At 31.8% G+C, this 22,881-nt stretch overlaps 4 protein-coding genes across 7 annotated transcripts in view; 1 reads left to right on the forward strand and 3 right to left on the reverse strand.

The window, feature by feature from the left end:
* The window catches only part of LOC108686699, a 9,552-nt gene extending 2,243 nt beyond the window's left edge, over positions 1–7,309 (reverse strand). Inside the window, exons 1-4 of the mRNA XM_018192131.1 lie at positions 6,452–7,309; positions 1,651–6,275; positions 1,258–1,346; positions 238–524 (exon numbers count right to left, since the gene is read on the reverse strand). Of these exons, the coding sequence (XP_018047620.1) occupies positions 238–524; positions 1,258–1,346; positions 1,651–6,275; positions 6,452–7,299 (5,849 nt within the window). The 5' untranslated portion in view covers positions 7,300–7,309. The remainder of the gene's footprint in view (positions 1–237; positions 525–1,257; positions 1,347–1,650; positions 6,276–6,451) is intronic.
* A 1,899-nt stretch (positions 7,310–9,208) lies between these two features.
* Positions 9,209–10,999, reverse strand: LOC108686730 (diphthine methyl ester synthase). Its single transcript, XM_018192176.1, has 4 exons — positions 10,647–10,999; positions 10,186–10,362; positions 9,749–10,073; positions 9,209–9,568 (listed from the first exon to the last, which is right to left on the reverse strand). Exons 1-4 carry the CDS (start codon positions 10,779–10,781, stop codon positions 9,348–9,350), a joined length of 858 nt encoding a protein of 285 aa, XP_018047665.1. The 5' UTR covers positions 10,782–10,999; the 3' UTR covers positions 9,209–9,347.
* Positions 11,000–13,431: 2,432 nt separating this feature from the next.
* On the reverse strand, positions 13,432–16,779 carry LOC108686737 (EP300-interacting inhibitor of differentiation 3-like). Of its 3 annotated transcripts, none has more exons than XM_018192184.1 (8): positions 16,629–16,778; positions 16,360–16,521; positions 16,196–16,288; positions 15,241–15,371; positions 14,434–14,545; positions 13,917–14,222; positions 13,724–13,839; positions 13,432–13,491 (listed from the first exon to the last, which is right to left on the reverse strand). In XM_018192184.1, exons 2-8 carry the CDS (start codon positions 16,466–16,468, stop codon positions 13,432–13,434), a joined length of 927 nt encoding a protein of 308 aa, XP_018047673.1. In that variant the 5' UTR covers positions 16,469–16,521; positions 16,629–16,778. The 3 variants fall into 3 exon arrangements, with proteins under 3 accessions (XP_018047673.1, XP_018047674.1, XP_018047675.1); XM_018192185.1 differs by having other exon boundaries at positions 16,596–16,778; XM_018192186.1 differs by having other exon boundaries at positions 13,440–13,491; positions 13,964–14,222; positions 16,629–16,779.
* A 1,558-nt stretch (positions 16,780–18,337) lies between these two features.
* LOC108686710 (electron transfer flavoprotein-ubiquinone oxidoreductase, mitochondrial) overlaps positions 18,338–22,881 on the forward strand; it is an 8,012-nt gene continuing 3,468 nt past the window's right edge. For both annotated transcript variants that reach the window (XM_018192144.1, XM_018192146.1), the window contains exons 1-7: positions 18,338–18,572; positions 19,710–19,812; positions 19,885–20,233; positions 20,325–20,631; positions 20,727–20,968; positions 21,048–21,442; positions 21,536–21,757. In XM_018192144.1, the coding sequence (XP_018047633.1) occupies positions 18,525–18,572; positions 19,710–19,812; positions 19,885–20,233; positions 20,325–20,631; positions 20,727–20,968; positions 21,048–21,442; positions 21,536–21,757 (1,666 nt within the window). In that variant the 5' untranslated portion in view covers positions 18,338–18,524. The remainder of the gene's footprint in view (positions 18,573–19,709; positions 19,813–19,884; positions 20,234–20,324; positions 20,632–20,726; positions 20,969–21,047; positions 21,443–21,535; positions 21,758–22,881) is intronic.

Below are 22,881 nucleotides of genomic sequence, written 5' to 3' on the forward strand. Positions count from 1 at the left end.
AATAATTAATATTAATAAATATTTTAATGATATTCCACGGATATTAAAGGAATAATAACTAAGATATTATATGAAGATATATAATATCAATAGAATACTTCCATAACGTTAAAAATATTATATAATATTTTTAAAAGATTATAATAATACTATTTTAATTTTTAATAAATAACATTCTAAGAATATTATGTACTTTAATTGATGCATTCTTCATTTCTTTTACGAATTATTACTTACACGGTATCACTTTCATTGGCACTAGATTTTGCATTATCAGATATATTATCTTCTTTAATATCAACTTCTTCAGCCAAAGAATCGTTTGAGGTGACTGAATCAGTTTTACTATTTAGCAGATCGAAAGGAAGCAACGGCATAGAATCGTGAAATTCGCCTGTATGTTGAAGTCGACCTGTTGCAAAGGCATTCTCTAACGAGAGTGTTGTATTGCGCAGAGCTTCTTCTCGTCGAAGACGTCTGGCTTCTCGCAAATTCGAAGTATCCTGCGGTATCAGATGATCGCTCTAAACATTACCATAAAGTTCAATTACATCTGATTTTTATTTAGAAAAAGGAAAGTATGTCAATTGATTAGTTATTTAATTACTATTAAAGAAAAATACTTGTTAGATTATTATAGAAAAATTAACAAATAATTGATTACTGTTAATAAATTTTATTTTGAGACATGAAAGGAAATGTAACAAAAACAATTCATAAGACATCAATTCCATGGACGTCAATTCTGTTTAAGAAACAATTATTTTAAGGGAAAACTCGGGTCTATTTGCCAAGCTAGTTACTGCCAAACCGCCTGTTGCAATCATGAAAGCGCTGACGTTTAGCAGTGACCCACCGCTTCCTCTTTTACATAATAAACTTCCGACGGGCGTGGCGTGCGAAATATTGCGTCCAGCTGTTCTGCTCGGCAAAACAGAGGAAAACTGATGGACTCAATTCCAAGATCAATTTCAACACATTAAATAACTATGTGCAAAATCGTTTATAAAGAATGCAATAACAAAATTTAGAAAAGATTTTATTTTATTAGGTCCAGTAGATCGTTATACAATTTTTATTAATTTTTATGTAACATGAACAAACAGAAATTAATTTTTTTATACAATTATGTAATCGTAACGCTTTATTATGTTATAAATTAGTATTGTTTTATCCTTGAAATATTAATCCATAATTAATCCATAACTACTTTTTTGAGGGATCAAGGCTTAAAATTATTATAAAAATTATATTTACCGTAATCTTCTGCGTCGATGGAAGATTAGAAGGAAATTCTAAGCTCGTATTTCTTCGCATGCGACGACGCGTTAAAAATCCTCGGATACCTTGAAAAAATAATTTTCGTTATTCTCTCTCTCTCTCTCTCTCTCTCTCTCTCTCTCTCTCTCTCTCTTTCTTATTATTCATTAAATAATATGATAAATGTCTCAAAATAGCATTATTCCACTTTCTAATCTCAATAAAATTAATGACACTGCAATGTTATTTATATTCGTGAACTTATGACCTTGTTATATTATTTAAGCGTAATAAAAGATAAGAAAGTCGGTGGTCAGTTATTTATACTGCTAACGCAGCATAATTGAAGAACCACAACATAATTTTATCAAAATGCTGCATTTTACTTACAAGCTTGAATTTTTACAACTGCTGCTAAGTCTTTTTTCTGAATAAGCGATTCGTCCGCGATGATTTCTGACTCATCAGCAACAATCTTCTCTGTACTCGCATTAGAATCTGAAGCTTCAATTACTGTTTCCACAGTCGATGATTTCGTTTCCATAGTCCAATATCCAAAGCGAGAATGATTTTCTGTCGATTGTTCTGATATTGCGCTCATAATTGGTCCATGGACGCTCTCTACCTTCTCTGAAAGGTCTTCACTTTTCTCTTCCTTCTCATTTTCCATATCTTTTCCTGTTTGATCGTCGTCAATAATAGATTTATTATTTGATTTAATGTCCTCATTTCCATCGTCATTTTTCATCGATTCATTTATTGAATCTTTCCTTGATTCTACTATTTCTAAAGGAGATGTCATATTTACAATTTTTTCCTCTATCTTTATATTTTCTTGATCATCTTTACTTTGAATTTTTAATTTTTCTTGATCGATTTCTTCTTCAACATCTAATTTTTCTTGTTCATGTTTATTCTGACTTTGTAACTCTTTTTGTTCATTTTCTTCCTGCTTTATATTTTCTGCTTTCGGTTTTTTAATTTCACTGTCGCTACTTTGGCTATCTGGAACATCCATACTCGTTTGTTTGTCTTCAAGTTTTTCCTGAATATTGATATGATCAGCATTAATATTATCAAGTTTACTTTTAACTGTAATATTTTCATTAGCTATCTCAGAATTACTATTGTCTTCCAATATTTCATCTTGTTCAAATTGTGCTAAAGGTGCAATATGCGACTCCTCTATATGTGCTTTTTTTATCATTTCTAATTTAATTTTTTCAGATTCATTACCTATTATCGCATTGTTTTTATCTTTATCTTGACTGATATCCGTTATGTCATCTGATAATTCACTAATCATTTCAGTCCTTACTATTTCATGTGTTTCATGAAAAGAATCTTCATATTCCTTCTTTTCTTGTTCAGTTAATATCGAATACATAGATGTTGACAACGGTTGATTGGATTCATCTATTTCTAAATTACTTTTCTCAGATTCTCCATTATCTATAGATTCTTTTTTCAAATTCAATTCTTCAGCGCGAAATTGTATATCTTTATTCAATAAATCTATCAATTCTCTCGCGATTTCTTCCTCGCTTCCTAATTCCTCTGTCTCCGCTTTTTCTTGTGAAACCAAATTGACTTGTATAGCGTCTTCCGGTAAAGTCGTCTTCAAATCAATATTTTTCTCTTGAGATTTCGTTTCATCTTCCAAGTTCATTTCCGTAGATAACGGATCCTTCTTCAACCATTTGTACTCCATATGTTCTGCATGATACAATTGATCAGCCTCTGGAATCTCTGACTGCAAACCTCTCTCTGTCAATCCTTCAGTAATAATTTTTTCATGATCGGCCAACCGATTCATTAACCTCTCATCCGAAATCAATGGCTCGACCAAGGAGATCGTAGTGTCGCTTTCTCTGTCTTCCTTCTCTATTTCGTTTATCTTGAAAGATGACACCGTGTTATCCTGAAGTGAATCCAGATTTAATTCTGGTACTACTGGTCTGTCCGGACTTGGACTCTCAATCGATTGATTGCTCGTAGTGCTTTCCTTAATGTCACTCGTAGTCGAGTGGGTATTCTGCGTATTTCCGTTTTCTTCCGATGAATTTTCCAATAGGCTTTTGGATTCAGTTGCGAACTCTGCTGTTCCTTCGTTTGTCAAAACAGTATCAATCATTAAATCTTTGATATCAGATAAAGATTCATATTCAAGAACGCCAGAAGAAATTTCCTCAGTATCTTTGGATTCAATCGTCTTTATATTAGTTTCTTCGTGCTCCATGATATTTTCCAGTGTCGCAAGCTTTGTCATTTCTTCCTCTTTTACATTTTTTTCTTTATCATTTTCCTTTTCTTGATGGCTCTCTGTTTTTTTTCGTTCATCATCTTCTTTTACAACTTCTTCTTCACCTTCTTCTTTAATTTTATTCAAGTCCTGATGGACGATCACTATGTCTTGACTCGATTTTATTTCTTTCACGCTACGTACAAAATCAGTATCAATGGACAGAATGGTGGCTTCTGGTCGAATATATTCCCCAAAAATTTCCATGTCATATCCTTGCTGATCCTTATCCTGCCTTTCGTCTTTGGAAATCTCCGTATTGAAATGTGTAAGTGATTTCTCTTTTTGATTTGTCGATTCAAGCTGATAATCCTCGTCCTTCAGAGTAACGGGAGAAAGATACAACTTGTCCGGAATAATCACAGTCGTCACGGAATCAGGAATCTCACAAGGGGAACCTTCGCTAAGAACGTAAGAATACGGGAGTTCTAAAGAAAGCGGCGTTATCATTGGTAATTTATCGCTTTCGCGTTTCTTCCGTGCTTTCATTTGACTATTCTTATTGGGAAGATTCGTTATCGAGCTTTCGCTCGTGGTCGCAGTATTTTCAGAAGTTGTGCTTTGAGAAAATTCATTCGTCGCATTTTCAGATTTTGTTTCTGATGTCGTTGTATTATTATCGTCTGTTTCGACTACTTCAGTAATCTGAGAATCTTTATCTAGCGATCTTGCGTTTATGGATTGCACATTTTTTACATGAATCTTAACTGATTCTTCTACGCCATTTGATAATTTTTTATTCAATTTTTCAGTTTTATCTATCGATCTCTCATCTTGTGCTTTCGTCGTATTTTCTGCTACCTTTATCTCCGTTTGGTTAATTATCTTTTCTGCTTCGTTCTTTGATATTCTTACTGTATTTTTCAAACTTTGTGCTTCATTTTCCTCCATCAACTTTTTAATTCCATTTGCTTCTAATTTATTTATTAAATTTTCCGTTTTATTAGTCGATTCCTTTATTTCACTTTCTATTTTTTCTGGTTCATTTGTTAATTTATCTTTTATATTTAAATCTTCTGTTTTATTTGATATTTCTGCTACATCTTTTATCTTTTCTATATCATTTATCGATTTTCTTTCTTCATCATCAATATTCTTTTTCCTTTCCTCATCATCTTTATTATTTATTGGTATTTTTGCCGCGTCCATAGACTTTCGTATCTCATTCACAGTTTCTTCCGCCTCATTAGTCGGCTCTCCTGCTTCATTTATCTTTCCATCAGTTACCGACTTTTCCGCTTGGCTCGTCATTTCGCTAATGTCACACGTCGCAACCTGGCAAGCCAACGCTTTTTCAATACTGCGTTCCGCCATTTCGATCTCAATCAATTTATCTTTCAACCTATCGAAAGCATTCTCTTGTGCAGGATCCGCATAATCATCTTCAAGTTTAACCTCTTCATCAGGTTCCAACGAGTCTGGTCTTAGTGGTACGTCAGCTACTTCCGGTGTAACATTTAAACTATCTATGAAGATTTCCTCCGACTTTCTGCCTTCTTCCAATTTCTCTAATTCCTCAAACTCCTCGAGACTTTCGTATTTCTTATCAAAAATTTTGTCTACATCTTCGTTCTTTTCACATCCTTTTTCATTGATAAATTTTACGTCCGATATTAACAAATCCTGATGATTACTGTTAGGTTCCTGCTTTATATCGATCGCATCTTCATTATTTTCAGGAAAACCTGCTATATCCTCTATATCGCTTGTAATGTCATACATCGTTGAAGCTTCCTCTGCGTCCTTTGAAACATTTTGCTCTTGTGATTTCCTGGCGGAATAATTGCCATTGTTTACTGCTGTCAGAACTGGTAAGGACAACTCGTTTTTTTTCTTTGTCGATTTAGGAGCTTCCGGTGAGATAGGCGGCAACGTCAGACAATCCGAACCGTTTTTGGTTGCGCTCTTGGAGTTTCTAGAAGATGGCGGTCTTACGACAGGCAGAGAAATGATGTGATCGGAGACTTCTGATTCCGATGGTTCATTTCCGCCAGGATCATTTCTGCGAGCACCCAACTCGGATGTTGATTTTGAGATATCTTCCAAGATACTCTGAGTGGCAGTTAATCTCGCTTCTAAGGTATCGTGCGTCGCATTAGACTCATGCTCCAATTTATTACTGTGCTTCGAGTTGTCGTCGACTTCATCGACGATCCTGAAGTCACCACTTTCACATCTTTTTGATTTTTTGCCCGATCCTATGCTGCGCCTCCTCGATTTCTTCTCCATGATTGAAATTTCTTCTTTTCCAAGAGAATCTTCTATTTCTTCATTTTTCATGATATCAGCTTTTCGCTCCATCCCATTTCCGCTCTTTCCTCTTCCACTTTTTTTTTCATCGCCATGTCTCTTTTCTTCTCGAACGTGCTGATGAAGCGATTTCTCGTTCCAAGCGAGGTCGACAGATCTCGAACGTTTTCCCCATGGTCTTCCGATTTCTTCTAGTTTCTCCTTGATAATCGGCGCCGCGCGATCGATCACTTCCTGCACTTGCTCCACGTATGTAGGCGATCGCAGAACTTCCAAACTCGCGGTGCTCGCAAATTTACGCAATACATATGCCCTGATGCGATCCATACTGAGTGCTCTCGATGATACTTTCCTCTCAGAGGAATGTTCGGAGAACGGCACTTCCGATTTTCTTTCTCTGCTTGCTGTCCGAATGATTGTCTCGCGAATCGTATTGTCGTTCTTAATGCTCGATCTTGCGTGTCTGAAATTAAAAAAAAAATTTAGACAAATTCTCTTATTTACGTAATATTTACTAAAATATATATTTATTAAAATTAAAAAAAAATTAAACAATTATATTATAAATTATTATATTATAAATAATTACAATAAATAATATTAGGAAAATTATATTACAATAAAGTAAAATTGTTATACCCATCTTCGAATCCAGCCTTGGCTATAATTTCACGTTCTGTCTCAGTCTCAGACTCGGTTTCAATTCGACGTATTTTTTTCAGTGGTCTTCGTGAGGAGGTTTTGCTCGAGCTCTTCGTCGTTGTCGTTGTTGTGGTACATTCGACCTCCTCTGCAGGACCTCTATCTGTTTTGGTAACTCTAGTCCTGGATCGTCCATCGCTTCGAATTCCTTTTTCGACACTATCAGTTGCTTTAGATTTCTCGCCACTCAGTTTGTTTTTTCTAAGTTCCTGCTTGATATCCTTAGTTTGGATATTTTTGCCAGGACCGTGAAGAGCAGTCATTTGAGAGATGATCCTCGTTGCGCGAGCGTTCGACGTTGTCTCATTATCCTTCGACTTCTTTGAAGTTTTCTTCGCAGTTGCAGGTCCTCTTGAGCATGTTTGTTTTGAAGCTTTCTGATTTTCTCTGTCAGTAGAGATATCCTCCTGACTCTCCTCCGTGTCAATGGCTGTTTTTTCGTGTCTCTCGAAGATTTTGATCTCCTTCTCCAGAGACCAATCGTCGTTTGAAGGTTTTTCGAGATTTTGAGTCTTTTTGGTAGGCCATAGATTAAAATCGCGATTGAATTCATGGCTAAACTCGCGATTACTGTACTCTTCGATATGGTACTCTTCCCGTAACTTTAGTAACTTTTCAAAATGGTGAGCTGCAAAAACGTATATATCCTCGGGACGATGACGTAGGACCTCCCTCGTGAGACCCTCGACAACAGTCGCGAGACCGTGGGGTACCCGCGGCGCAATAAGGTATCCTGTGCCAGGATGCAAGTTGGAACGATCGATCGTCGGAGTTGGACTTAGCATTGTGCCACTTTATTGCATGTATAGTATTTTCAATTATTTTTTGTATATATGTAGAATTTCGCTGCCGCATTCCCTTGACTGCAACACATCGCATGCATCATGAAATATAATTACTTTTTGTTTAAGAAGGAATTCTTTCAGTATAATTCTTGCATTCTAGATTTAAAGTTTTATTTAAAATGAAAAAAATAGAATTATTTTAGAATTTGCGTAATTACTAAAAATACAGATGTCAATCTTCTAATAGTTGATTGAGAAAGTATTCATTAAGAAAAGATAGAAGAGTGTTTTTATTAAAAATTTTAATTTTTTGGAACATTTTGAGCAGAAAGATTTAAAAATACATAAAAATTGCAGTTTTATAGATAAATAAAAAGTAATTGTCTATTGCATATAACTATATTCATTAAGTTTTAAATTCATTATATTATGTTTACAAAAGACTATTGAATTATTGGTAACTTTTTAATAAAAAAATTTCTAAATATATGTACATTTTTCTTTTTATTCGATATTAATTTTTGATCCTCTATCTTGGTTACATTCTATATGTATAACAAAGCGTATTTATTTACTTTAGTACTAATAAAGATATCTTCAAATACCAACTAAAATAGGTGCGAGGGTACAATAATTGCAAGAAAAATATTACAATTGTACTTTATATTTCTTTTTGCAGAAACAATTTACAGTGAGTAACAGTATACATGTGCGTGATCACAGTGCTACGTTCATCGCGGAACAACAGTGCTCGTATCCATATACTTGCTAAAGCATGCGAGAACATAAATTGGAGCAGTGTCGTAAAACGCAGATATATCATTGTCTTTCGCACATCCCAGAAACTGAGTGTACCTGCTGCACAAGGAAATAAAACGGAAGGGCTGCCACCACCGAGCGAATGCACCCTTGTAGCACAACTGAATCACCGATATGCGATACCAGCCTCGTCGGCATAGTGGTCGATGCTTGTCCATTGATTAGTTTGCCCTGGCGCATGGCCACGTGACTCCGCAGAATTATATATGACTTTGAATATGGAATCGGACCAGAACGAATGGAATAATAATGCTATTCGCATAAAGACGGTGTGCGCGGTCGCCAATTTCTCTCTGCCTTTCGTGACGGTCATATACGAAATGATATGGTTCGGTTGCAATCGATCACTCGTTACACGGCCAGAAATATCGAACAAGTTTAAAGTGATTCTTTAGTAAATCGAGTTACCAAAATATCTAATTTTTTTATATAATGAAGTTAAAGTAATCAAAATTGATGTATGCAAAATTTTATGGTAAGTAAACGTAAAATAAGAGAGAAAAAAATTTACGGATAAATATTGTATATATTTTTAATTTAATAAAAATCGATGTGTCATATGATATCATACTATTAAAAATTGAAATAACAAAACGTAAAAATGTGTTTTATATTCCATTATTTCAATTTTCGACTTCTAGAAGCTTCGTTTACGTTTTTATTATTCTTCCATTAAGAACCATCTTAACAATTGCGACAGCGCTCATGTAAGTTTTATGCATCCTAGGAGTCGAAAACTTCTTTATTATTAGATTTTAAGATTATAACATCTATAAAATCCAATGTACCGAAAAATTATATTTTTTCGTAATCACACTGGAGTCAAAATGATCTCAGAGTGCATTTAATCAGAAATTTTTTATACTTTATAAAACGAGAACTAAATATAGCAAATGTACTTTAAGGTCATTTTGACACTGGTGTGACCATTTGTGACCACGAAGAGTTAAAATAAATATAAATATAATTGATATTTGCTTCTAGAAAAGATATATAATATAAACAATAGATTTTAATTTCTACGAAAAAATAAAAAAACAGAAAAAGTCAGCATATTTTCATTAAGAATTAATAACAAAAAGAATGCAAGTTTCTGTTATACATCTTGCATTTAAGATAAATATATTTTTTAATAGTTTTTAATAGTTAATATTTTTTAATATACAATTTAATTTATTTTAAGTTGTTGTACAAAACATAGAATTACTCTTTTCTAAGATAAAAAAAGATTATGATTGTTGTATCATTTCTTTGAATTGATCTTTGTCGAAAGCGTACTGCATTAAAAATTCCAATTCAAGGGGATGGAGTTTTTCAGCCGGTATAACGAGGCAATGCAGCGGTGGTCCCAAGTTCACACGCATCATATTTTGTAAGGAACAAGCGATAATATGTTGATCCTCACATCCCACTCGTGCTAAACCCACCACCAAGCTCTGTTGTGTGAATGCTATTAAATGAAAAAATAATATAAATTTAATAATATATAAATATATTATTAATTTAAATATTATTATTTGTGATTATATAATCATTATGTAATTGCTATATTTTTTGTTATACGATTTATATGATTATCACACTATTATTATATCAATAAAATTATTACAATAGAACTGTTACCACCAACCTAAATCTTTGTGGCCATCCTGAATCTTATTATCAAGTATTGCTATCAACTGACTAGCAGCTTCATTGACACTCATGAATTTTGGAGGCATGTATTCCTTTTTTTTCTTCATGATACTTTCTAGAGTAGGTTCTTTAACCTTAATGTCTAAAAGACAGAGTGTATGTAGCCCTCTCTGTCTATTGGAAGCTATCTTCTCATAAAAACTGTCCGGTTGCCAAGTGTCCATCCAATATGGAATTGAAACAATTTCTCCATATGAATAGAGTTGCAAGCCACAGCAACCAACTGCAGTTAGTATTGATGAATTATGTATGACTTTCACCTGATTAAAAGTATGATACTTGAAAATTATGTTTATTAGATACATACAAAAATGTAAAATAATTCTGATATTTCCTAAAAATAATGATTCTAAATATTACTGTCCTATTCACCTGTATATCTTTCTCCTTTGCACGTAAAATCAGATCTGTATGCGTAGTAGCTCCGAAAGGATCTCCTACAACCAGAAAAGCAACATCTTCATCTTCTCTCTTTGGCAGTATCTCGTTTACACAATTCTCCACTAACTCACGATCAGCTGCTATTAAGGAACGTCCATAGAATTCTTCCTAATTGTAAGATACATACATTACATAAAAATTACAATATATCTTTCAATATATCTTTAAATTAAAGATTTACAATCGAATGCTTTATTCTATACAATAAATCAAGTCTGCATCATTTTTGATGTCTAAGCATGTTTATGGATTTGTTTTTTGTGGCTGAACTAGTACTTTTCAAATTTAAAGCAAGATAAGTATATGTTTAATATTTGGTAACAGCGAAAAATAATTCTAGTGTAGTTTAGGTTTTAATGCAGGAATAAAAAAACAAATCTTATAATACAAACCAAGGTTTCCTGCTGTACTGTCAAGACAGAGGTATAAGACTCCAGGTAGACGCGGTCGCATTTCCTAATAATTTCGAATCCTTTGACAGTGACATCCTTAGCGTCACCTAGACCTAATCCTATCACATAAAACATAATTTCTCGAAGTTGGCGTCAATCTTCGCTGCTCTGCAAAACATACATGTCTCAACGTCTCAAGTTCTACATCACACCAGTCACCAGAGCATGATGGAAGGGATAACATGGCTGCAATCGATTTGGATGCTTTCAACATTTCTTTGGACTTTTTAGTAGTTCTATTCTTATTTTACGTCTAATGAACGATAAAGGCTGCGATCAAAGTCTCACTACAAATGTTTTGAAGCTTTTAGTTCACCAATTAGAAAAAAAAAATTTACCAATCAAAAATTGCTTTAAAGTAGCATCGCGTTGACTGTATTCAAAGACAGAATAATGATTACAAGCGCTTAAGTCCGAATTTACAATAGATGTTTTAAACCTTAAACCGTAAGAAATTGACCAATTGCAGTTAAATACAAGGAAAATAATTGATTGTGATTCGTCCATTCTTTATGTTTAAGACTTAAAAACCTATTGCAGATCCGGTCTAAGCGCTTGAGCTTTCGAATTGGTCCAAATCGATCACAGCCGTGTGTACAGTTGGACTAGTTTCCACCGAGGGTTTAAACCGGATCAGAATTAAGAACCAACCAATTAAAGTTGAGCATTCCCCTATCGTTTGACTGTAAGGAGCTCTGCACAAGGAAAAGGAACAGGGAACAGAGAATAAGAATTTCAACCTATCAGAAACTGTGTATTTCACAATACATGATTTCTGATAGGTTGAAATTCTAGGGAGCTCCTAACAGGGGAATACTTGACTGTAGTTGGTTGGTTCTACATTCTGATCCGGTTTAAACTCTCGGTGGAAACTAGGTCAGTGTCGACAGTTGCCTAGTTTACATCGTATACTTGATACACGTACTAAAGAGAAATCTGAGAGAGGACATGACGGTCCAAAACCTGTAACCGCAAAATATTACCGCGCACTGTCCTCTAACAAAGTGGATGTAACTACATAGCAACGTCCATTTTTCGTAGGGTACATCGTCCATTTTTCCATCTCCAAGACTGGAGATGATAAATCGATATTTGGTTCGATATAATCGCTACATATAGCTACATATGCAGTTTTAATTGCTTGATCAAAATTGATTTTAGGTACCTATTCTCTCTCTCTTTCTCTTTCTGATCAAAATATAGTAATTTTATTTTGCCTTATTGTTTTGGTTGTGTAAAATTTACTGCCAGCGCTGAAATACTACAATTTACGTTATGTGCACTATAAATTTTCAATGCAGTCAATTTTGGAACATAGCCATTATAACATATTAGATTTTTCCCGCGTTAGATGGCATTAAAAAAACGCCACGAACTTTTTCCCACACCTAATAGTTCTTAAGCTAATCCAGATCAGAAATAGATAAAAAAAATAAAAAATAGATCAAAATTCAGAAAAATTTTATTAGATATTAAATAATAAGTTGAAATAAAACGAACTTATTGTATATAAAAATAAAATAAAATAATATATATTTTTAAGAGGTTTCAGTTTTGCCAGAATCCAACAAAATTCTGGCAGCAAAAAGATTAAAGCAGGTAATGAGGATCTGTAAAATCTTTTTAAAATTTCTATATTACTCTATAATTCATTTTCCAAGAAAGTAATATAATTTTCATAGAAATGTCAAAAGAAGACGTTAACAAAATTTTAAGACATTATAATGTTGTCATACATGAATGCACATACAAAAAAGTGACTCACCTAACATTGATTACTGACACTACACTATTAGGGCTACATTCCGATATTCACTGCCAATATTGAAAATTTATAGTATACATTATATATACTATAGATTTTCAACACTAGCAATGAAAATAGATCAGAATACAGCGCTTTCAGCAGGGTAGAAAGAAAAGAAAAAATTAAAGCTAGAAACTATCGGGTATATTAGGCTCTGACGAGTTTGTGATCAAAATAAAAAGCCTTTGAAAACAAAAATACATTTTGATTAGTGATTAGAATCAATTTTGATCGATTAAAATCAGTTTTGATCACTGGCTAGGTCAAAACAAAAAAAATAGTCTTTTAAGCCAATCCTGCCTTCTAATTAAATTTGTATTCTCGATTCATTTTTATCCCATCACAGTTCTTTAAATGAAATAACTGACAAGTACTAAGAGTGGTTAAGAACATAAAAGAAAAGCGAAAAAAATATAAAAATTGAACTCTTATCAAGAAATATTGTTGCACTATGAAATATTACTGCAATAAATTGTATTTATTAAAGTTTTACTTTGTAAAAAGAAGATAAAACATCAAAGGTTGTTTCATATTTTATCTTCTTTCTACAAAAGCGCTTATAAAAATTATTAGAAAACCAGACATGAATGTATTCAATATACATTAACATATACTACTTCTAGACTTTCTCTGTAGATGTGATTAATATGAACATGTCACTAATTAATATCATATACCTGTATGTGTGTAGTGTCAGTAATCATGATGTATATGTTAGATATATTAATAAAATTTTAAAAAAACCAATGTTCATTATGCGATATTTTGCATATACGAAATATATCTTCCAATAATTTTCAATTTAAGCAGTGAAAAATAAAATATATTATTGAAAATCTAATGCAATATCATAAATATAAAAGTAAATTTAACAAAATATTCTTTTTTTGTATTGGTAAGAAAAAAATATGTTCATAATCAATTTTCTTCGTCAAAATTAATCATTGGTTGTTCCACTCGGTATGCCTTTTTTAATATCTAAAAAAAATTTACGAATTTTTATAATTTTGTATTTTTTCTACAATTTTAATACGCTTAATATATCTTCAACTTAATTAATCATAGAATATATCATATGTAAAAAAAAAGTTTATAAAATTTCTTTTATATATATGAAACCGTAAAAGTAGTAAAAAATCTTGTCTATTAAAATTGAAATCCGATAAGATTAAAAAACCATTATAAAGAACTTTTTGAGGATTCAACTTACTCTCCATTGTTCCATATTTAATGATATGATATTCTGAGTGCCCATTTTATTGGTAGATTGTTTTTGTTGTGAATTTATTTCCTTGTGACATGGTTCCACAACAAGATTTATATGATCTAAGATAAAAACGATCATTAAATTTATATAATAAATAAGAAAGTGACTTTACTTGAAAAAAAAAAAAAAAAGATACCTTTTCTCAATTTCATTACTCCATCTTTTACAAGAAACGATACGTACAACATATTTCTAATAGTTCTTCCGAAATCATCGGGATGCAGAATCAGTTGAAAAAAATCAAGTGGTTTCCCTGTTTCTTTACAATGACATGTGATTAACTTTTTAATCTTCCTCACAGTACGTTCCACACTGTCTTCATCCTTCGTTTTTGCATTTGGCACCAGTTTATCAGGTATTGTCAACTGTGCAACTTGCGATACTATTTTCTGTTCAGGTTTTTTCCTAACTATTGTCTTCTTCTCCAAAGGATCCAAAGTACCTGAAATAATAACAAAAATTTGGCTAAATTCTTGAATATAGAAAGCATATGGACTTATATGAATATAGAAAACTATGGACAGAAATATATGGACTTAAAATTACTTAACAATGCCCAAAAAAATATTTAAAAAGAAAAAAAAAATATATATATATATCTACAAAATTAATTGCAATATAAATTCTTTTATAATACCAATAGTTAAACAGACCTAATAATGTGCTACTATTAGCAATCCTTTTAAACAATTTTGTTACTCGTCTTTCTAAAAGTGACCAGTTTGGAGATTGTGATTCTTCCGATGCTTCTTGCAAATATTTTACCTAAATAAAATATAGATGTAGAATGCTTTCTAACAAGAGACATAGACACAGTATAACACAGTGAATTATTATATTCTTGTTGTTTGCCAATATCAAAGATGATATCATCACTTTGTCATTTTGTCACTAGGAAAGTACCAATAAGCAATAAGAGCTACTTGATATAGAAAAATAATAAAAATAATAAAAAATAGTAAAGATATTTAGAAATAATAACATGTGATATTTTGTTAGCAATTTCAATATAGATCATGTTCTAATATACATTGCCAGTACTGAAAATCTATAATTCATGTTACATATACTATACACACATTTTACAATAAGCTATTAGTAATAAATCAGAAGAAGCTAGAAACTGATTTACCATAGTCAATTATTCTTTTCATATTTAATTGTAATTTGTGTAATGTGTGTGTCAATTTCTATCTGATTTTTGACTTATTAATGGCTTATTGTAGAATAAGCCTAAATTTTCAGTACTAGTAGTGTATGTTGTAATATAGTTACATATCCATTTTTACTAGCGTAGATTAACTTTAATCTCAGTTTTCAATTTACTCTTCAACTTTTTCTAATGTTCAAAAATAAAAAAAAATAGAGTTAAACTGAGATTAAAATTGAATTACATTAGTAGAAATAAGCAATAGACAAATAAATATAAGCATATAATTATATAATTTTTAGCAAATTACCAATTTTCGTGAAAAATCGATATGATCATAGTCACGCATTCTCTTTGTCAATGATACAGTACAGGTTTTTAGAACTTTAGAAGATGATGTCATCATTTGTGAATCAATAAGAACTTCCTGTTGATTAGAAACTGAAAATATAAATAAAAGATTAATCTTTACAAGATATGATTTAGTGCCTCATCCATTCAAATTTGGATCATAATAGAATCTGTCTGTTTTTTCACGTGTTCAGAATGGTTTAAAAAATTTCTACAAATTCATCAACATATTTTCAACTTTCTAGAATAAATAATGAAATTTAATTTTAGAAAATAATAAAATGTAGTATAATTCTTGTTTGTACAAGTTTCTAAATCTTTCAGTAATTATACTACATTTTATTATTTTCCAAAATTAAGTTTCATTATTTATTCTAGAAAGTTGAAAATATGTTGATGAATTTATAAATTTTTTTATATATATATATACTAAAAATTTTCGAATTTTCAAATGGTAATATTATGAGTCTTTTGGGCTTATTGTGCTTAAAGTGCATTTATCCTTGTTTAATATTTGCTAGATAATAAATGATTGAAATGATACTGCATGTAAGTGTGAAAATGGAAAGTATCCCTTGTTTTAGGTCCAGTTCCACTCACAGTTAATTCTTAACTAAGATTCAACTTGTTTCTCATTTCTTTCCAATTCTAGAATTGAAAAAAGACAATGAATAAGTTTGAATCTCAGTTAAGAGTTAACATAAGTTGTACAATTGGATATTTTGGTACTCAATGATTTAAAGTATGAATGTATACTATATCTTGCATTATGCAATTATAACATATATCAAATTTGTATATAAATATTATATATACAGTTTATGTTTTTACATATATTCCGTTTTATAATACAAAACTGTACATGTTTACAAAAATAGTATTATGTATATAAAGAATAATTTAGTTTTCCATACCTTTCTCTTGTATACTTGTTTCATAAGTAACATTGTCAACTAAGTTTATGGCTTCATCCAATTTATTTATCGTGGAATCATTGATTACCTCTTCTGCAAATTACTTATTAATTGGTTGCATATTAAGTACAAAAAACAAAAAAGAAGATAAAACAAGTTTTTACGTAAAACTTTAGTTTGTTGCAAGGCACGCTTTAAGCAGCTTTTACGTTCCCTGGAAGATCTTGTATTGGTAGAATTTAACGAATCCGTTGAATTTTTGCCGTTAAACATTTTGAAGAAATATTTAAGATTTCTGTATGCCTTCCAAGAAGAAACAATACGTTCTATAAATCAAGATGAGAATGTACTTTAACAATTATATATAATAAAAAAAATCAATATATCTTTTCAAGCATACATTAACACTTTTAATAATAAAATTAAGTTTTACATTATCGTTTCTATACCACCAAGCATTAAAAATACCAGCAGCACGCCACTAGTAGGGACACTCGCGAAAAAATGCGAAAATGCAGAATTGCAGGTCCGCGCAAATATAACTACACAGTTTTTGTTTTGAGCCAGATCCAATGAAATGCAAGATGACAGTAACGTATATACATAACTGCGTCCTGTTGGTTCTGTTTCACGCATGATACATTAGATCTGTTTGCTGAACTTTTGCAAGAGTTTATCTTTCTTCTTTTTTTTCTCTTGAAGAGAAAAGGAAGAAAAATGAACTGGTGCAAAAGTTCAGTTAAAAAGAACAGACTTATGATCATATGCATCCCATATGTATTGTATACAGAGAAAAAGACAGTTTGTGGGAGCTATTTTAAACATAAAAAAATAGATAAAATAAAGAAAAGTTATGTTACATGCAGTATTAACCAATGCGATAATGTGACTATATTAATTATAAGACATTACATTCTCTATTCGACCCTGGATTTTTTAAATGTTAACATGGCTCACGTGACACGTGGCGACACGGAGATAAAAAAAGATGCGGATCACGAAGTCCCTACTGGTTATACTGGTGGTATCTTATGATGCCTTAAGAGCCATTTTCACTAACGTTAAGCTTATCAATTAACTTCATCGTCAAAATAATCAACAGCAAGACTTCTTGTCTGAAAAAAATCTATCTTTCTAACTTATTCCTGTTAGTAATAGTAAAGAAAAAGTGTTGTGGTAGAAATAATAAATAAAACATTGAAATGTAAATATATTTGACTATTTTTCACAAATACATACTTTCGAAATTAGATTAGAGATAATGAGTTTTCAGTTTAACAGTTATACAGGCAATACTCAAAATTGACAGATAAAGTAACTGGCATTGGCGAAACTGGTTTTAAGTAATAAAGTCATTAGATTTCTAAAGGTCGGTATTCATAGATCTTATATTCAAGATCGTCTTAAGTCTTGAGATATTACGAATCAATCAGAGATCCACATTAACGTCTTAAGACATTACTTAAGACAATCTTGAAATAAGAACCGACTGAATATACCATTCACAGTACTGCAATTGATTTCAAAAATGTCGCGTCAAAATGGCCCAAGTGCACATAGTACACTATTTCAAACATGATGATTGGTGATTCATCTTTTAAACTGTACTTGTTTTTTCGTATACTTTCATGCAAAACTTCTACAACAAATAATATCTATATTAAACTAAATAATACATAAATTATGCATTTATACATATTTTTTTAGTCATAAATAAACTAATTACAATTAAAAAACATTTACGTATTTGACAGATTTATCTTTCAAAATAAAGTATATACAAATGCATAAATTTGAAAAGGTTGCGTTTTGCATCAAAATGGAGGCGAGTTTGCAATACTTTATAAATCTAGTGAATTTATTAAGTAACATATTCTAACGCCATCTGTTGCAAGACTGCGCAACTACTACACACGGAATTTCGGCTCTGTTGACATTGGCTGCGGACTCACAGTTGAGTGAGCGCTCGCTATTATTGGTTTATTCTTTTAGATTATCCAATCAGCGTTTTAGATTTCGAAGAATACATCAATAGCAGTGAGCGCTCACTCAATTGTGAGTCCGCTGAACGCAGCCATTGATGATTATCGATTCAGTGTCGATAAGTCAAGATGCTACTATGACCTAGCAAAATAATGTACTTACAAGTAGTACTTTCCATATATTGCTACAAGAGATATTAATGCGCTAGTGTACGGAGTTCAGACGTTTCATTATTCTCATAAAAAAGCTGAGATGATTGCTCTCAGGTTTCTCTTTTTTTTTTGATATAATTATCAGATACACCATTGCGCTAATTGGTGATTGTGCGTTGTTTGTATGTGATATAATGGCTTCCGCAGTGTTTAATGCGTCCAGCACCAGTAAGTGCGTCAAGGTCAGTAAAATTTTGTAGGCATGTATAATTTTATCGCAATAGATACCGCAATGGATTAACAATAGTCGAAAATGACAATCGTACTGTTTGGAATTTATTGATTGCTCTGTTTTCAAACGATTGTTTTACCATAATAACACGATATTTATATTTCTGTAATTTATATTTCTGTAATTTCGCAAGAGATGATTAATGATTTATAAAAAAATATGATCATGATATGTTATGTAACGTTATTAAAAGTTCAATGTCTTATTATAAGATATATTTACGGTACGTAAATATTTTTATCGCTCGTTCTATGATTGTAAATTGCGTGTCCGCATTCTATCAATTAATGTTTATTACTTGAAATAAATTGTTGATGTTTTTGGTGTCTCCATTTTTTGTTTAACGAATATCAATTAATATTTCTCTCTCTATTTCTCAGAGCAATTGCATTAACGTGATGGCAATGCTGTAAACAAGATTGCCCTTTGCTCTCCATGTCATATATAAGGCTGTGGTCCGATTCATACTGACAACTCATGAGCATTATTTGTCTTCACATTTGACAAACAACAAGGATAAAATGATTTTTAAGCGTGATTGTGAGCGTGAATTGGATTGCGGCGTTTCAATGATTCACTTTCCGCACTTATTCTGTACTTTCTGTCTCTTTTTCTTCAAAGTGTGAGAACTTTAGCCTGTTTTCTCTTGCAGAAAAAAAGAAGAAAGATGAATTGATGCAAAAATTCAGCTAAAAAGAACAGGCTTCTTATTAAGTGCTAAAAGTTCATAAAAATTTCTATGTATTTTTATTTATTTTGAAATAAAAAACAAGAGAAAAGAATATAAGAATATTGTGAAAAAACAAATTTTTGTAGAAACGTGAAATTGAAAAATTTTATAATTGATAACATGTGATTGTGTAATATATCATAAATGACTACAATTAAATTTTGAAAATTTTATTTAAATTTTAAAAATTTCTTAAATTTTTTAAAATTTCTTTATTATTTATCTAAATACATTTTTATGTAAATAGAATACATTTACTTATACACAATGAAATGCTCTACACAATGAAATGCTCTAATTTGAATGCGAGAACTTGCATATTGTAATTTAATTTTGGTTGCACTTTTGGCAGTACAGAGGCTGCAAAGGATATTTCAAAGGGCTTACTCGGATGCCATATTTCCTCAGATCACCACTCATTATACAGTGAAATCCAGAGAGACAGACTCAAGATGGAAAGGTAAATTTCCTTTGATTTTTCTTATTTACTAAAATAATATAATTAATGCATTGAGAACATTTTATTCATTAGAAGTGAACATGGAAAGATATGTAGACGAAACCGACATTCTAATTGTCGGTGGTGGTCCAGCAGGACTATCGGCAGCTATACAGGCTCGTAGACTGGCTGAGAAACATGGCAAGGAACTCAGGGTTACCCTTGTTGAAAAGGCGTCTGCGATTGGTGGACATATCCTTAGTGGCGCTTGTTTAGATCCAATTGCTTTGAATGAACTTTTTCCAAATTGGAAAGAATTAGGTGCACCGTTAAATACTCCTGTTACTGAGGATAAATTTGCATTTCTCATGGAAAAGAAGAGGATATCTATACCTATTTTCAAGGGAATGCCAATGTACAACCATGGAAATTATATCGTAAGGTGATTGTTGAAATTTAATACTATCATATATTTGTAAATGAATAAACAATACATTTTTTGGTTGTAAAAATTTATATTTCTGTAATTATAGATTAGGCCACGTAGTAACATGGCTTGGCGAACAAGCAGAAGCTGCTGGTGTCGAAATATATCCTGGTTATGCAGCGGCAGAAGTTTTATATCACGAAGATGGATCCGTTAAAGGAGTAGCTACAAATGATGTTGGTATTGCTAAAGACGGCTCACCTAAAGATACATTCGAACGGGGTATGGAACTTCATGCGAAATGTACCATATTTGCAGAAGGCTGTCACGGTCATTTGACGAAACAATTGTCAAAGAAATTGAATCTCAGAAAAGATTGTGAACCGCAGACATATGGTCTTGGATTGAAAGAGGTAATTATCACCGAGTTGTTATATTACAATAACAAAATTTAAAATTATATAAATATTAAACGCTTTACATTCTAAAGTGAAATAATTTTTGAAAGATTTGGGAGATAGAGCCAAGTAAGCACCGACCTGGAGCAGTAGAGCATACAGTTGGTTGGCCACTTAATAGAAATACATACGGTGGATCGTTTCTATATCATTTAAATGAAGAAACACCTTTAATTGCTGTAGGCTTTGTTGTAGGATTGGATTACACTAATCCTTATCTATCTCCATTCAAAGAGTTTCAAAAATTTAAACAGCATCCTAGTATTAGACCAACATTTGAAGGAGGAAAAAGGTTGATGTCTTTAATTCGAAATTTTAATTATTTACACATATTATTTCATATTCCCTACATGTATTCTTCTTAATTCTAGAATAGCTTATGGCGCTAGAGCATTGGTGGAAGGTGGATTCCAATCTATTCCCAAACTTCAATTCCCTGGGGGTTGTCTTATTGGATGTACGGCAGGTTTCCTAAACGTGCCCAAAATTAAAGGAACTCATAATGCTATGAAAAGTGGCATGTTGGCTGCAGAAAGCGTTATTGAAGCAATCGTAGATGCAGAAAGTAATATTTCACTGACAAAAGGCATAGAGCCGAAAACGTATACAGATAAAATAAAAAATAGTTGGATCTATAAGGAATTGAAAGCCGTAAGAAATATGAGGCCCAGTTTCCATTCTTCTCTTGGGCTTTATGGTGGTTTAATGTACTCTGGTCTCTCTATGCTGTTAGGCGGAAGGGAACCATGGACTTTATCTCATGGAGGTAAAAACAGATTTATGTAAAAGTTTTTGAAGAGATTTCCTGAAAAATATTGCAAACGTTAATTTTAAATATTTTCGTACCTTGTGTCCATAGGTCCTGATTATAAGAAATTGAAATTGGCTGCCAAATCGACGCCAATAGAATATCCCAAACCAGATAACGAGGTATCTTTTGATCTTCTGTCGTCAGTAGTTCTGACTGGTACCAATCACGAAGCTGATCAACCAGCCCATTTAACTTTGATGGATGATACAGTTCCAGTAAGGAGAAACTTGACTGAATTTGCTGGTCCAGAAGGTCGATTTTGTCCTGCTGGTAAGTCAGTTTATTGCATGTTTATACATTTATCGTTTTATTAATGCATTATGATTACTACATAATGTTTATGAATTCTGTTTGATTGAATGATAGATACATTCTATTTTTGCGAATTGCATAGTAAATTGACCTAATGAACTTTATAGATAATTTTGATTTGTAGAATATATTTACAATTTATACAAATATAATTTATGACAGCGAAGGCAGTTGAGGTTGCCTAAGAAAATTTGATTTTTTAAATTAAACATGGTTTTGTAATAAATAAATTTTAATGTAATCTTATATATAAAATATAATATATATCTGATAAATATCCTGTTTAGGAGAGTCCCTTCCAATATATTGTCAAGGTCATGACCTTAAGTATCAACTCCAACAGGAATTTTAGTCATCGCTCGTTACTCGTTAAAAAGTTATTAAGAAGGAAAGTTTGAAAAATGATGTCTTTTTCACTATATAGAACAAAAATTTCCTGCTTTAAAAAATATTTTATAACTGTGCATGCGAAGCGACTCCCATCTCTCCTCCCCCTTGCTTAGGAGCGCACGAATTCTACGCGAAGCAACTTTGCGAGATAGAGTTCGCTTCGCACGAAAAGTCGTGCTCTTAAGCAGGTGGGAGGAAGGTGGGTGGTAGTCGCTTCGCATGGAAGTCGTACGCTCTGTGAAAGTCGTATATCCCGTGAAAGTCGTTTTGCATGGAGTCATTACATAAGGAAAGATATAGAATAGTTTTTTTATATATATAGAATTTTTATATATATAGTTTTTTATGTGTATAGCAGAAAGAAAACATTATTTTTCACTTTTTTTGTTAATAACTTTTTAACGATTAACGAGCTAAAACTTAGAGATCACTCAGAGTTATGACCTTGATAACATATGTCAAAGTCAAGGAGAGGAATCCCCTAAATAGGATATTTATCAAGTATCTTGCTATGTATAAAATATTATGTTCTCGGGCATTCGATGAATTTATTTGATTAAAAATGTACATTTTTAGACTCAGGAATAATATATGGAAAAATATACGCGTTTATAGATTTATTTTATTATTTTCTATTTTTTTTTATATTTAGTTTTTATATGAATTTTAAGCTGTATTTGTTTTCTTTTACA

Source organism: Atta colombica, unplaced genomic scaffold, assembly GCF_001594045.1.
Source record: "Atta colombica isolate Treedump-2 unplaced genomic scaffold, Acol1.0 scaffold189, whole genome shotgun sequence".
Classification (NCBI taxonomy): Eukaryota; Metazoa; Arthropoda; class Insecta; order Hymenoptera; family Formicidae; genus Atta; species Atta colombica.

What these genes read in the sequence shown, in the direction of transcription:
- LOC108686730 (XM_018192176.1), bottom strand. Translation starts at nt 10,781, where the DNA reads ATGTTTTATGTGATAGGATTAGGTCTAGGTGACGCTAAGGATGTCACT. An exon ending in CAGTACAGCAGGAAACCTTG is followed by an intron (nt 10,363 to 10,646) that starts GTTTGTATTATA and finishes TCTTACAATTAG; the next exon opens with GAAGAATTCTATGGACGTTC. An exon ending in GGATGGCCACAAAGATTTAG is followed by an intron (nt 9,569 to 9,748) that starts GTTGGTGGTAAC and finishes TTCATTTAATAG; the next exon opens with CATTCACACAACAGAGCTTG.
- LOC108686737 (XM_018192184.1), bottom strand. Translation starts at nt 16,468, where the DNA reads ATGTTTAACGGCAAAAATTCAACGGATTCGTTAAATTCTACCAATACA. An exon ending in TCGATTTTTCACGAAAATTG is followed by an intron (nt 14,546 to 15,240) that starts GTAATTTGCTAA and finishes TATTTTATTTAG; the next exon opens with GTAAAATATTTGCAAGAAGC. An exon ending in TAAATATGGAACAATGGAGA is followed by an intron (nt 13,492 to 13,723) that starts GTAAGTTGAATC and finishes AATTTTTTTTAG; the next exon opens with ATATTAAAAAAGGCATACCG.